General features: G+C 41.6%; 2 protein-coding genes across 3 annotated transcripts in view; one reads left to right on the top strand and one right to left on the bottom strand.

Annotated features, from left to right (window-relative positions):
* Positions 1–5815, top strand: part of LRRC2 (leucine rich repeat containing 2) — a 36466-nt gene extending 30651 nt beyond the window's left edge. For both annotated transcript variants that reach the window (XM_020916122.2, XM_020916123.2), the window contains exons 8-9: positions 665–801; positions 3927–5815. In XM_020916122.2, coding sequence (XP_020771781.1) covers positions 665–801; positions 3927–3976 — 187 coding nt within the window. In that variant the 3' untranslated portion in view covers positions 3977–5815. The remainder of the gene's footprint in view (positions 1–664; positions 802–3926) is intronic.
* A 3866-nt stretch (positions 5816–9681) lies between these two features.
* Positions 9682–13506, bottom strand: RTP3 (receptor transporter protein 3). Its single transcript, XM_020916125.2, has 3 exons — positions 13207–13506; positions 10800–11487; positions 9682–9744 (listed from the first exon to the last, which is right to left on the bottom strand). Exons 1-3 carry the CDS (start codon positions 13359–13361, stop codon positions 9682–9684), a joined length of 906 nt encoding a protein of 301 aa, XP_020771784.2. The 5' UTR covers positions 13362–13506.
* Positions 13507–15311: the final 1805 nt, after the last annotated feature.

Here is a 15311-nt window from a genome sequence, read left to right as displayed (position 1 = left end):
CATATATGTATATTTGTAATATATGTATGTGACTCCTACAAACCAAAGAGAGTAGACTAAATTCCCCAAGACTTAGTAGGGCCTACAATTGCAGCCAAGAAAAGATTTCCTATTTTGAATAGAAATATTTGTATAATCTTTCACATCAAAAGATCTTTCAACATTGTGAAGAAATTAGGTCAAATGCCATTTTGGTTTGTCTCCTTTAGCTTTTTTTTTTTTTTTTTTGTCACAGTAGTCCATATTTTAAATATTTCTTTGATGGGGATTTTATCTGAGTCCTTTTCAACACAGCCACAACATTTTAAGAGTTTGCTGTCACTAATTGGGAGTAATATCAAACATAGTAAGGCATCATATCTGACAGAGAGGTGAAGTGTTATTATTGTTCACCTCATGCTCACTGTCCTCTGCCTGTGGCTAAGTACCTCTCATTTTTCCCATAAACCTCTGCACAGTCTGGTATAAACTGAATCCAGTAATCCTGTTGGATTACTGCACAGTGAAATTCCACTGGTGACACTATTATTATGTGGTCAGCTGTGACTTCCAAGAAGTGAGAAATTGGGATTTAGTGCCACAAAGGTTGACTTCTGAGAAGATTTTTGCTCAATTACAAATGCACAGGTGAAAGTGGTGGTATTTTCCATATTCTCTTGAATAGATTTGTAAGTCTTAAGGACAATCCTCTTGAGAACACCCAGTGTCAAGATGGTGATGAAATGATGGAGAGTGAACGAGATCGCCAACATTTTGATAAAGAATTTATGAAAGCCTATATTGAAGATCTTAAAGAAAGAGGTAGGTTTTTCATATGTAAAATTATTTAAAATGAGTGTATAGAATTCCAATCACTCATGCAACACATTTATTGCTGTAAGCCAAACTAAAGAAAACTTGATTAGTTAGGGGCAGGTTACTTTGTAAATTATTTTCTGTTTACCAAAAAAGAAAAAGAGAGAGATACATTTCCTTTCGTTTAATAATCAAAGTTTTCTAGTGTATTAGCCTGCTTAATACATCCTCAACCATGTGACAGAGAAGCTGGGAAACATGCACTTAAAATGTGAAGGTTACATTACTAGCTTTATGTGTGATTGTAATGAAATGATACTGATACAATAGTATTTTAATTAATAGAGTGGAAGTTTCCATGTCAAAATCCATTTAAATTTACCTTTTAAAAAAGTCATCTCTTATATAAGTCAAAGTACACCTGTAAAACATCACAAAAGGAAAAAACCAAATGTGTGCATACATTGTGTGTATGCTGAGTCGCTTCAGTCATGTCTGATTCTTTGTGACCATATGTACCGTAGCCCTCCAGGCTCCTCTGCCCATGGGGTTCTCCAGGCAAGAATGCTAGAGTGGGTTGCCATGCCCTCTTCCAGAGGATCTTCCTAACCCAGGGATTGAACCCACATCCCTTACATTTCCATTGGCAGGCTGGTTCTTTACCACTAGTGCCACCTGGCCGATTAGTAAGTAGATGCATTTAGTTTTGGTTTCCCATAACTAAATGATATAGAGGAACAGGGCGGTCACAGTACCTCAGGAAAGGGCGGAAGTGTTTTTCCCAGTGGCTGTTTCCAAAGTGTTCCAGAAGCCTTAGAACCCCGTCTTCCTGTCAGAAACATAGACTCAAGGAAAGGCATCAGTCAGTCTTTGTTCTTCTTTTTTGCTGCCTCTTTGCTTTTTTTTCCTTTTCTGAGTGTGGGTGCCCACAAGTTATCTTTTAATTCTTCCAGTTCTCTTTTTTTGATAAGCTGGGTGCAGACCTGAATGAAAGATGTCGTGCATGTGGATTTGGGGAGGATATAGCCCTGGCCCCGTGACTCTGAAGACATCACTTGTGGACAGGTTCCCTCAGTCACTCTCAGAAAGTATCATACATGTGAGCTTACTGCTCCCTTGTTAGTAGGAATCTGAAGATGATAAGTCACAGTCAGGTATTCAGATATCTCATGACATTAATGAAAAATACCATTTATTGGCAAAGCAAAATTTTTCCAGTTAAAATAAGAAAATTTCTATAAAGTTATCTCTCGTGTGTTCGTCCATCCATCCTGAATCCTGAAATGTTATGAAATAAATTAGAAATTTATATTAAACATGAAACTGAAATACCAGAACCATTTATTTGTCAAAATTTATCTTTGGGTTGTATAATTTTCCTCTCGCAGAAAACTTTCTTGTATTTTATTCATTTGTTCATAATTCTGTTATAGTGTTATAAAAATGTAAGAATGGATTAGAGAAAATAGGTATTAATCTTTCCATCTATGTGAAGCAATAAAAACGGTTTGATTTTAAAAGTTAACTTTAGTGATAATAGGTTTTGAATTCATTTGTTTATTTCTAAATAATTATAATTCTGTCCTTCATATGGGCTTCCTGGTGGTTCAGCGGTAAAAGAATCTGCCTGCAAGGTAGGAGATGCAGAAGATGTGGGTTCAAATCCCTGGGTAGGGAAAGATCCCCTGGAGAAGGAAGTGGCAACCCACTCCAGTATTCTTGCCTGGGAATCTCATGGACAGAGGAAGGAGCCTGGTGGGCTGCAGTCAGTAGAGCCGCAAAGAGTCAGACATGAATGAGCAACTGAGCATGCACGCACACGCTCACACATCCTTCATATACTCATATTAGGTTGAACTAAATGATATTGACAATATTCAGCTGTGTTTGACCTACAAAAATGGTGATTTCTTAATAGATCAACCTAGATGTGGTTGGACATATGCTTTGACTTTAAATTTCTTTCTTCTTCATCGTGCTGTCTTCTCTCTTTTCTCTCCTTCCCTCTCAGACTAATGTCTGAGTTAGAGAGTTCATCACTGTAAGGGAAAGAACATAGATTTAGTGGGACTTCCTTGGCAGCCCAGTGGTTAAGACTCTGCCTTCCAATGCAGGGGGTGAGGGTTCAATCCCTGGTTAGGGAACTAAGATCCCACATGCCACAGGGTGCAGCCAAAAAATAAATAAATAAATAAATAAATAAATAAATAAATAAATTTGTTTTAAAAAGTAGATTTAGTGAGTCTGTGTGGATGTCCAACCTTGTACGATTCAAGAATGTTGAAGAAGTGAGGCCTCTCCCTGGTCCTCACACTTTAGTGAACATGAGATCAGCTACAGGCTCCACTCTCAGAAGTTTTGAGTCATCAGGTCTGGAGTGGGGCCTGAGAATGTGCATTTCTAACAAGTTCCCAGGTGATACTGATGCTTTGAGTCTGAGAACCATTGGTATAGACCAGCCCTTGAAAAAATTTGGCTGTGAAGAGAGAAAGAGTATGCAATAACCAGTGGGAAGAGCAATAATGATAAAATGATTATTAATAAGATGGTGCTTGGTTTAGGAATAGCCCAGACTTGTCTTATAAACCATATTCCCTTCTACCTGGCATCTATAGTCCTTGGCCATATATTTCTATTTTATCAACTTTTATTATTTTAGGCTCATACAGTTTCCAGTATGTTGATGTAGCTTGTGTAAGGTGGTTGGAAAGATTGCAAAAGAATGAGAATTGGTAATAAGTTTATCTTCAGGACTTCCCTGGTGGTCCCGTGGTTAAGAATCTGCCTTCCAAGGCAGGGGACACAGGTTTGATACCTGGTTGAGGAACTAGATCCTATATGACACAGAGCAACTAAACTTGCATGCTGCAACAAAGACACAGTGTAGAAAAGAATATATATAAATTTAAAAATTAAAAATCAATCTTAAATAATGCATTCTTCTTTCTATCTTGAGTCTAAATATCTCTAAAGCATGACTATACATTTGTTGTGATTGACTTAATGATGATAAATAAATGCATTTATCTCTATACTTGGAGTATGAAATGGCAGTGATTTGTATTTTGATGTGGTTACACTTCATAATAAGATGTGGAATGGTTGAGTATATTTTTTTCTTTTTGTTGCAGATTCTGTTCCCAGCTATACCACTAAAGTATCTTTCAGCCTTCAGCTTTGATGCCATCCATCAGAAGACTACAGAATCTTCCTGACCTGTGGAGCTATAAATCTTCCTGTTGTGGGTTGTCATAGAGGAATAATGGCTTGGGCTTAACGGCAAAGTCTAGAAACCACTGTCATAGTTGTTAGGAAAAATGATTTTCAAATTTCAAATATGTGAATACCTCTCTCTGTGGACTGGAGAATCGATAAATGGGTTTATATATTGATATTTAAAGGTTCATTTGCATTTACTTGTTTCCAAATAATACACATTTAATGTTTTAGAAAATGTGTTTTTTAAAAAATTATCACTTAAAAGACCAAATTTTGAAGTTGACTGCATTGTTTTCAGAGATCCAGGGATAAAGGGGTGTTGAAAAGAGTATTTATATTGAACTAATCAGATGAGAGTTAATTTTGTTATTTTGAAAGAGTTTTAATGCATCATATCTTTTACTGAGGATGGTTTTCCTTGGGTTTATACAAATTGCTATTTTCGTATGTTTTAAGTTGTATTTTACCGAGTTTAGGCTTTCAGGAAAGACTTTAGGTATAATCTGGGCCTTGAAGGTAGAAAGATGGGCTGGATTGTCTGCCCAGGCATTGGGCTCAGATGGTGGCTCTAGTGGAGGATGTGTGGGCCTGGCTGATCATGGGAAGCCTGGTGGGGCCTACATGGATGGTCAGCCTGCCACAAGTGGGCCTCCTGGGGGTCCCAGGATGCATGCCAGAGCACGGAGCAGAGGCATTGCCTCCAGGGACCCACCCTCCAAGATGGTCATATAAGGTAGCAGGAATGACTAGTCCACACTGATGAGGAGTCCCTCGCAAGGCTTCCCTGAAGGTGCCTCAGGAAGGCTTTGCTCACGGGTGAGCCACTCTGGTCCAGAGAGAGCAGAGGAGACTGAGTTTCCATTGGCAAAGAAGGAGTTGATTAGAGGGCTTTGAACTTTGGTATCACATTATAGGATGTGGAGAAATTATACAAATATCTATTTTTATACTATTATCTTGGGCTAAAATAAACAAGATTGTGAATATGTTGAAGATAAGTTTAAACAAGTAACTTTTGTGACTAAGATGGAAAAATTGCATATATTCATATATGTTTATATCAATCCACTCCTCTGTGGTCTAGCTGAGCGCTGTCCAATAGAACTTTCTGCTGTGAAGGAAGTGTTCTGCGTCTGTGCTGTCTAATTTAGTAACTGACAGATGTATGTGCTTCTTGAGCTCTTGAACAATGTCTGGTGTGACTGAAGAAGAAATTTTTAATTACATTTAAATTGAAATAGTCAAAGGTAACTACCATGTTGGACAGCACAAGTCAAGTCAGTTGGGTTTTTCAGAAGTTAATCGGGACTAGAAGTGAGCAATTTTTATTTCTTTATCTGAAGAACCAAAGTGGTTAATACTGACACTCAATATTTTGTCTTCATAGGTTTACTCATACTTCTAAATATTTTATCCTCAACAGATATAAAGCAAGCACAACAGTCTAAAGCCATACAGTAATGGTTCCATAGAGCATTGCTTCAACTTAAAGGCAAACTCTGAGAGGTAGGTTAAGAGATGAAAAGAGTAGGAGAGTCTCTTTTCTCAATTAATGAGAAGTCACTTTAATTGAACCTAAAACAGTTGTGTTTTTATTTATAGCACTTTAAAAATATAATGCAAATTTATCAGTTGTACTATGTGAATGACTTTGGGATTTTATTTCACGCCACAGTATATGTTACATAACAGCCAAATGGAAAATTTATCTCAAAAGGGGGGAAATGAGGGCTTTCACATAAATTGACTGTCCATAACTCATGTAAAATTTATTTCAATAAAACCAGTCTTGTGCAAAAAAGACCCTTACATCGATGTTACATAAAAATAACTGAAAAAGTATTGAATATATTGATATGTAATTATTTCATATTACATAACATCCCATGTTTATTATGTTTAATAACATAACTAAAGAAATATAGACTAAATATGAGGCTTGTAGAAATAGTCTTTACTCATATAAATGTAAAAATGCAGAAAGATTCTAAAGTAGAGTAAGCATCTTAGTGGAAATAAGAGAGATCTGAACATTTTACATGATGCATATGGATTGACTCATAATTTGGAAAAGTAATTTACGTAGACTATAGGTATGAATAGTAAAGCAATATGAATGAAAGAAAATATAATTCTTGGGAGAAAAATGTTCTGGTTCCAAAAGCTTATTATGATGCCCATTTTTCATATGTTGAAAGTAAAGGGGTAAAGACACTTGGTGAAATCATTGAGTAGTGCGTTTTAATTAATAACAAGACCTACACTAGATTCCTTGACTTTAGCTGTCTGGAATGACCGTTTGACATGCTTGCCAAACACCAGTTTAGGGTAACTCAGGGCTGTGAGGAGTCATCTCTGGAAATCGGTTACTGTCTTTCCCTCCTATTCTTTCCTGCCTTGGTGCATCTCCCTACTTTTGAGTGGAAAGAAAACTTAGATCTTTGAGTGATTTTTTTTTTTTAATTGAAGTGTAGTTGACGTATGATGTTGTGTTAGTTACAGGTGTATAGCACAGTGATTCAGTTATACATGTATTCATTCTTTTTCAGAGTCTTTATAGCTTATTGCAGAATATTGAGTAGAGTTCCTGTGCTCCTCGGTAGGTTAATTTCCTTATAGTGTCTGTATGTTAACCCCAAGCTGCTAATTTATCCCTCCTCCCCACATTTCCCCTTTGGTAACTGAAAATTTGTTTTTGAAACCTGTAGAGTCTGTTTCTGTTTTATAAAGAAGTTCATTTGTATTATTTTTAAAAATTAGATTCCACATATGAGTGATATATATGATATTTGCCTTTCTGTCTGACTTAGTTCTCTTAGTATGATAATCTCTAGGTCCATCCATGTTGCTGTAAATGGCATTATTTCATTCTTTTTTATGGCTGAGTAATATTTCATTGTATACACATACCACATTCTTTATCCATTCCTCTGTCAATGGACATTTAGATTGCTTCCATGTCTTGGGTATTGTAAATTGTTCTCCTGTGCGCGTTGGGGTGCCTGTATCTTTTAGAAGTATGTTTTACATCAGGTGTATGTCTAGGAATGGGATTGCTGGATCATATGGTAGCTCTATTTTTAATTTTTTAGAGGAATTGCCATACTGTTTTCCAGCTTTCCTGGTGGTTCAGTGGTAAAGAATCTGCCTGCCAACGCAGGAGATGTGGGTTCAGTCCCTGGGTTGGGAAGATCCCCTAGAGAAGGAAATGGCAACCCACTCCAGTACTCTTGCCTGGGAAAAATCCCATGGACAGAGGGGCCTGGTAGACTATAGTCCATAGGATCACAAAGGGTCAAACATGACTGAGCGACCGAACACACATACTGTTCTCCATAGTGGCTGTACCAATTTACATTCCCATCAACAGTGTAGGAGGGTTCCCTTTTCTTCACACCTCTCCAGCATTTATTGTCTGTAGATTTTTTTGATGATGTCACACTTTCTGACCCGTGTGATGTGATACCTCATTGTAGTTTTGACTTGCATTTCTCTAATAATTAGTGATGTTGAACAGTTTGTCATGTGCTTTTTGGCCATCTGTGTGTCTTCTTAGTTATTGTTCTGCAGTGTACATAGGTTTAAATGCTTATTTTATGGTATGTATATTGGTTTTATTTCTAAAAATTAGGAAATTATATCTAAGTTTTAAAATTTGAAATGGTGCCAAACTTTAGTGTTCGTAGGCAACTCAAATATCTCTGCTTAGAGTCTCCAGCTGTGTCATCAGAATGAAAAATTGAGATGCTTCTGTCATTTTATTGCAGTGTAATATACATTCCAGGAGAAGAAAATTACAGTTGAGTAGGCCTTAGCACCACTCATAATTCTTAGGAAAGAAAGCAGCAGAACCCTGGTACTGGGACCAAAGAAGATATGATGTTACATAGATGAACTTGCCTTGACTGTGGAATTCACCAGGGGGACAGAGAGGACCCAAGTCTGAGCCTGCACCAGTAGCGGTGTGGCTTTGAGGGAAGGAGGGACACTGTCTGGGGTTAGGATTTCAGTCTTTACTAATCAGCTGCTACACCACAATCCATTTTCACTTGTAACTGGTCAACCCCAGGTAGCTCCTGTAACTCAGGTACTAGTGATGAATTGGTCCAAAATAGATCTGGTTCTCACTGAGAGCATGTTTATTCTTGTGACTTTCTGAATATATTTGGTAACCTCCTGAAGGGACCAATAGTCAACACTGGAACTCAAGCAGCTAGGATTGTAAGGCCAGCTCTTTTACAAATGCACTATACTGTCCTGAGAAAAATCACTTCACTTTGGGGGAGTCTCATTTTTCCCACCTGCCAAAAATAGAGTTGGGGAAGACAATCTTTGAGGCTGATCCCCACTTTTAAGATGTAATGATTTGCCTTCCACTAGGAGCCCCCTTTTTAAAAACAATTTTAATTAAAAATATTTTAATCTCCTTTTTATTTTTGGCTGTGCTAGGTCTTTGTTGCTGCACAGGCTTTTTCTCTGGTTGTGGTGCGCAGGTTTCTCATTGTGGTGGCTTCTCTCGTGGAACATGGGCTCTAGGGCACACAAGCTTCAGAAGCTACGGCACGTGGGTGAAGTAGTTATGGCTGCTGGCCTCCAAAGCCCAGGCTCAATAGTTGTGGCATAGGAGCTTTAGTTGCTATGAGGCATATGGGATCTCCCAGGACCAGAGATCGAACCAGTGCGTCCTGAACTGGCAGATGGATTCTTTACCACTGAGGCATCAGGGAAGCCCTGAACTCCTTTTTATGTTAATGATCCAGCATGCCTTCCCCACCTCACTGATCACCCAGCTTCCAGGTGTTTATGGGCTGTGGGACCCCCCTCATTTCTCTTACATGCTGTTTCTTAGGCATGTATTTGTTCTGTCTTGTCCTGCTATTCATTTTAAGTCTAATAGCAGCTTGTCTAATACAGGTATGTAGACTGTGCTCAAGTCTGTGAAAAATTTACCCACACATTTGTGTTGTGTTCCCAGTAGTTATCTCTGTGCTGAGTTCTTACGAATATTATTTCTGATATTGCCTTGGAAGATTAAACTTACATCATAAAAAATTGCATGGTCTAGAAATGCAAATCAAAAATACTATAAGATATCACCTTACACCATTGATATGATGATTACCTATTAAAAAAAAACCCAGAAAATAAATGAAATAAATGTTGGCTAGAATGTGAAGAAATTGGAATCCTTATGTTGGGATTGTAAAATGGTGCAGTTACGGAACAGTTTGGAGGTTCCTCAAAAAATTAAAATAGAATTACCATATGATCTTGCAGTTCCACTTCTGAGTATATATCCAAAAGAGTTGCAAGCAGAGTCTCAAGAGAGATTTGTGCACCCAAGTTCACAGAAGCAGCAGTTCCAACATCCAAGAGGTGGAAGCAACCCAAGTGTCTATCAACAGATGACTGGATAAACAAAATATGCTACATACATAGAGTGGAATATTATTCAGCCCCACAAAGGAAGTGAAATCCTGTCAACATGGGTGAACTTTGAGGGTATTATGCTAAGTGAGATGAACCAGTTACAAGAAGACAAACACTATATAATTCCACATATATGAGATACCTAGTCAGATTTAAAGAAACAGACAGAAGAATGTTGGTTAGCAGGGCCCAGGGGGAAGGAGAAACCGGGAGTTGTTGTTTAATGGTTACAAAGCTTCAGTTTTGCAAAATGAAGTAGTTGTAGAGATTGCCCCGGAGGGAGCAGCCTGCAGGCTGGGGCTGGACCAGACCAACCCTGTGCCTGCAGAAATCACTGACATCGATGAGGGGGGCAGACGGATGGAGAAGGGGACAAGGGTAAGGGAAAAGGAGCATTTGCTGTAAGTGACTTTTGCTTTCATTTTAGCCACGTAAACAGGAGGATTCCTGTTTCTACAATTAAAAGAAAATGTGAGAATGAGTCTTAAAATAGTTCTCATTAATCAGAACAGCAAACTTGTACAAAAACAACTGCATTTCAGAATCTTGCTGAGAATTCATGCACAGGCTTCCACCCTTGGTCCTTCAGAGCAGGGTCTCCCCAACCCTGATGATTTTGACTGTGCAACCCTATCAATGAGAAACTGAACGCACATGCCAAATGGCTGTGTATTTATTTATCACATCACTATCCCATTCTACTAATAACATACATTACAAAACATGTGACAAGAAATAGTAAAGTACAAAGAATAAGTTAAATGGACCTTGGAAGGAAAACTGCTGACCGTGGTGGAACTTTCTGCCTCACCCCTCAACTGTGTGTTAGCACCTCAGTGGAGACCTCTGACCTAGAACCCAGATTTTCAGGCAAATGCTTTGAACAGTAAACACCTCCACAGACTGACAACAGAGGGTCTGTGCAAAATTTTCTGGTGAGAGGGGCCTGGGGTTTCATGAAATTTCCAAATGGTTCCATGGGCCATAAATGCCTCAGTCTCAGTTCTGTAGAGAATGAATGAAATTGCAGTGTTTTTGTGGGTTTTTTTTTTTCCCATTGAGGTGAGCTTTACATTATATTAACCATTTTTAAAGCAAACAATGCAGTGGCATTTGGTGGGTTCACAGTGTTGTGCAGCCATCACCTCTAAAACATTTCTGTCACCCCCCAAAAAAACCATATAGATTATGTAGTCATTCACCATTTCCCCTTTCCCCATCCTTTTTTTAAAATATAAATTTATTTATTTTAATTGGAGGCTAATTACTTTACAATATTGTATTGGTTTTGCCATACATTGACATGAATCCGCCACGGGTGTACATGTGTTCCCCATCCTGAACCCCCCTCCCACCTGGATGATTATAATTACAATTAAAATTAGGATAAAACAGCAGCAACGCATGCCTGTGCTCCTGTGATGCTGGGCTGGGTGGGAATAGAAGCTCTGATCGCAGGAGGAATCATGGTCTCTTCTCTCCCTCTGGAAACTGGTGTTTGTTCTTGGGCTCCAGGCAGTAGGGAGGCTCTCAGCTGGTGTGGGCTCAGGAAACCACGATCTGGGTAATACCTTCTTTTTCTTCACTGCCTCCCCTCTGGTGCTCCCACTCATGGGAGAAGGCATTTCAGCAGTGATCCCGAGGGTGGGTGAGCTTATTGTGGGAAATGACAGGGCTATAGGGGACTGCACGGCCAGACCTACATCATTCTGGACACAAAAGCCCTGCAGACAAGCCTCACAGTTGTCACTGTTATGTGGCCCTTTGAGAGCAGCGTCCTTGATCATAGGACTCTTCACGAACTTAATTCCTTCTCTATAGCATTTCTTCAGAATTTGCAACACCAGGTTGTTCAGGATCCTTGAGATGTTCTCTTCTGTGAACTGGGGAACCTCAAACGAAGGCTGGGAGCACTTCTGACATCTCTGGGCAAAGACTCTCATCTTCACCTGCCCCCTGGATTCCCCCTTACTCCAGTGCATGTGGAAAAGGACCTGAACTTGGGCGGAGGCCCAATTTCGAGAGCACAGGGAGCACTGGAACCTGAGGAGACAGAAGACAAGACCTATTACTTGGCTCAATGTGCCCAAGTTGGGGGCTGTGTGGGAACGACACACAGAGACGTGATTTGATATGGGTCATGGATTAGCGGGGAAGAAATCCTGAGCCCCACGTTCCTATCTCCATTGTGCCACTGACACACAGTGTGACCCACGGGTATGTTTGCCATGAAAACAGCAAATCACAAACCCTTGAAGCTGGAAGGGACTTCGGGCAAATTCCAAGCCCAGTGTGATCATTTTAGAGATGAGGCACACCCTGGACTCGTGTCATGCCCGGAGACCCAGCAGGTGGAAGAGCCAAGACTGGAACGCGTCTCTTGACCCCAAACCAAGGCTTCCTCACATGTAGATATAAGTGCATCAGAGGTTACGTGTGCAAGAGTCCCAAGAACCCTGAACTGAAATCCACAAATAGATACCAGTGGATGTGGATAAGTGCTGCAGTCTGAATGTTTGTGTACCTCCCAAATTCCCATGTTGGGATCCTAACACCCAAGGTGATGGTGTTAGAAAGTGGAGCCTTTGGGAGGTGATTAAGATGTAAGGGCGGAGCCCTGGGGAATGAGATTAGTGCTCCTACAGAAGCAAGCCCGCAGAGCACCTTAGCTCCTTCTGCCACATAAGGACACAACAAGAAGCCTGTGGCCCAGAAGAGCAGCTAGCACCTTGATCTTGGACTTTCAGCCTCCAGACTGTAAGCAGTGAGCTGAGACTCTGCTCCGATGCTCCTGGCCTGGGAAAACATGCACCACCAGGAGAGAAGAGCTCTGCTTCCTCAGCCTGGACCCTCTCACGGAGAAGGGATTGAGCACGGCCCCAGCCCCAGGATAGAGTCCCAGGTCCCCACCCCCAATCCTTGAGGTTCCACTCTCCCACCTGGAAAAGAGAGGGCTAGACTTTGAATGACCTCAGAAGGTCCCATTTTAAAAAAGACTCCATCAGACTTCCGCAGTGGTGCAGTGGATAGGAATCCGCCTGCCAGTGCAGGGGTCATGGGTTCAGTCCCTGGTTGGGGAAGATCCCACTTGCCTCAGAGCATCTAAAGCCTGTGTGCCACGACTGCTGAGTCCATATGCTGCAGCTACTGAAGCCCGCATGCCTACAGCCTGTGCTCTGCAAGAAGAGAGCCCTCTGCGCTGAGAAGCCTGTACAAAAGCAGTGAAGACCCAGCACAGGCAAAAATAAATAAATAGGTAAAATTCAGTTTTAAAAAATTAAACTCCATCAGCTCGGAGGAGAGAGGGGAAAGGTTTGCTGTGTGCTGCCCAGCTCCCCACTGCCCTCCGCCCCTTCTCTGAGGGGGTCTTAGCACACAGGGTCTCTCCCCCGCAGACTCTGTGTTGGATCCCAGGTGTCCCCAAAGCAGGAAGCATGTGTCCTGAGCCTTGCTCATCCAGCTCTCGCGCAGTTGAGCGCAATAGCCTCCGTTCCTCCCCTTCTCTTTTCCTCCCTTCTTCTCACCCTCACCACTCACAGCTTGTTTTTTCTCTTTCTGAGCATTAGCTCAGTCTTGCTTTCATTTTGTGGTTCAGTGTAATAAGGACAAAAATTTTAAATGAAGCTAAAGCATCTTGGATGATGGGCACCTCCCTGTAATCTCCAATTTACAAGCATGAGCAGAGGAAAAGTTACGAGAGTATGAAGTAAGAAGAAATGAGCAAGAATTTTCTGGAATATTACCATCGCACTCCCTACTCACCAGGCGAAGGTCCACTGCTGGTATTGTGCCCACCCTGGCTTCAGGATGTTAGGAAGAAGGCTTTTTTCCAGTGTGAGTTGCCATGTGTGCCACGGCTTCACCTCCCGAATTAATTCCTGGAACACTCTCTTCCACACCTTCATGTCCAGATCCATCTCTGCTGTCGCAGTGAGCTGGGTGTGGCGGTGTCTCCCCGGCTCTGACGGATCTGGAGTGCGAGGTGAGGTTTCCTACTTTAGAAGAGCTCAGATCCACTCTCTCCTTATGTCCCTGGACTGGGCTCCTGAACCAGATCTTTGCCTCAGGGACAAAGGTCAGTTGATTCTGGCTCAGTTTCAAGTACAGGACATGGATCCACGGGGGATTTTAAAAGACGCGGAATGTGTGGCTTCATCCAGCGAAACATTACCAAAGGAATTGCCCTGGACTCCATCCGGAGGGGTGAGGCTCAACCTGACTCTGCTGTTTGCGCACCTTTAAGTGGGAACACACCTTTATATCTCCAAAGCCCTGTTAGTGGTGGAGACAGGCTCAGTTGCCCTTCCTCATTCTAACATTTGAAAGTGCTTATCAACTGGGCTGCTGTCCTCAAACTCCGGGAGGAGAGACACAAAGCAAGACACAGCCATCCAGGGCCCTTGTTCGAATGCCTGTGCCTCTGCATCCTTGCTCTTCTCGTCTACTTCCTTGCTTGTGCCAAGCCTCTGGGGGACAGTGTTTCACAGACACTAAGCGTCCAAGCCTACTCTTCCACCCACTGGAGACAAATGCTCCTGCAGTTCCTGTGCCCTGGAGATGAGGCTACAAGGTCCCCATGTGGGTGGGAGGGCATGGCCACACCCAGAGGTGCTTCATCCCCTACTTCCTTCAGGAGAGGCTTGGGGCCCTCTGAGACCCGAGGTACCAAACTACAGAGCTCCCCACCTGCTCTGGTTTGAATATGGAGACCCTCAAAGTGAGCAAAAATACTGGAGTGGGTTGCCATTCCCTTCTCTAGGGGATCTTCCAACCCAGGGATTGAACCCAGGTCTCCTGCGTTGCAGGCGGATTCCTTACCATCTGAGCCACCAGGGAAGGCCCTTTGTCCTCTCTTGGAGCATCTTTATTTGTGTTTTGAGTTTTATTTTTCCATAATTCTGTTAACGTTGAAAAAAAAAAGTGAAAAAGCAAACAACCATGATTTTTTATTTATTTGGCTACACCAGGTCTTGGGGCACACATAATCTTTTAACTGTGGCATGTGGGATCCAGTTCCCTGACCAGGGATCGAACCCAGGCCCCCTGCATTGGGAGCATAGAGTCTTAGCCACTGGACCACCAGGGAAGTCCCCTATTATATTTTTAATAAATGTTATCATTAAAACGTCTAACACAGCCCTCTGTGTTAGAGAAATTAAACAAGGAGTCCGCCAGGACGAGGTGGTCGTGCATGGTAGCCTTAGAAAGCAAAGTGAAACCTCAGCCAGAAGTAACACGCTGGAATCCGAGAAAATGAAACTGAAGAATGACCAGCCGCAAGCGGCCAAGTAGACTTTGTCATATTATGCCACCGCCCAAGCTATAGCCAATCAGATAATTTCCTTGTTTAGCTTCTGTGTCTTCTCTATAAAAGCCCCCAGCCTCTGTCCGTGGAGCACACCCAGCCAACTTCAGCTTAGAGCTGCCTGATTCCAGCTAATATATGCTCAAAATCTTGAAAATGTTGATGTGCCTCCGTTTATCTTTTAACATGTCTCTTCCCCAGTAGTATGCATGTGAGATTCATCCATGTCGTGCCATGTCGGCATAATTTTTTGATTCTCCATCTTACATATTCCATTGGATGAAAATTGCAGTGTATTTGGCCACACCAATATTTGCTTAATTACAAATAGTGGGAATGTGTGTATTCTTAAGATATGTTTTCTCATGCATTTCTGTTGGTGTATGGTCAGGGTGTTCTCTTGCTCTCTGTACATCTTCTCTCCGACCAGTACCTACTTCACCTGTACCCTGCTTACGTGACTGAACTTCCTGCACTGTTGTCTCCACTCCAACTGCTGATTCTTCTTATCAAAGGGGTGGTGAGGGGTGTGCCTCTCTATTGGTTTTCCTGGTAATTACTG

Source organism: Odocoileus virginianus, unplaced genomic scaffold, assembly GCF_023699985.2.
Source record: "Odocoileus virginianus isolate 20LAN1187 ecotype Illinois unplaced genomic scaffold, Ovbor_1.2 Unplaced_Contig_2, whole genome shotgun sequence".
NCBI classification, from domain to species: Eukaryota; Metazoa; Chordata; class Mammalia; order Artiodactyla; family Cervidae; genus Odocoileus; species Odocoileus virginianus.
This window is presented reverse-complemented; position numbering and strand designations above follow the sequence as displayed.

What these genes read in the sequence shown, in the direction of transcription:
- RTP3 (XM_020916125.2), bottom strand. Translation starts at nt 13,361, where the DNA reads ATGGATCTGGACATGAAGGTGTGGAAGAGAGTGTTCCAGGAATTAATT. An exon ending in CAGCAGTGGACCTTCGCCTG is followed by an intron (nt 11,488 to 13,206) that starts GTGAGTAGGGAG and finishes CTGTCTCCTCAG; the next exon opens with GTTCCAGTGCTCCCTGTGCT. An exon ending in TTGTAATTATAATCATCCAG is followed by an intron (nt 9,745 to 10,799) that starts GTGGGAGGGGGG and finishes GGTCTGGTCCAG; the next exon opens with CCCCAGCCTGCAGGCTGCTC.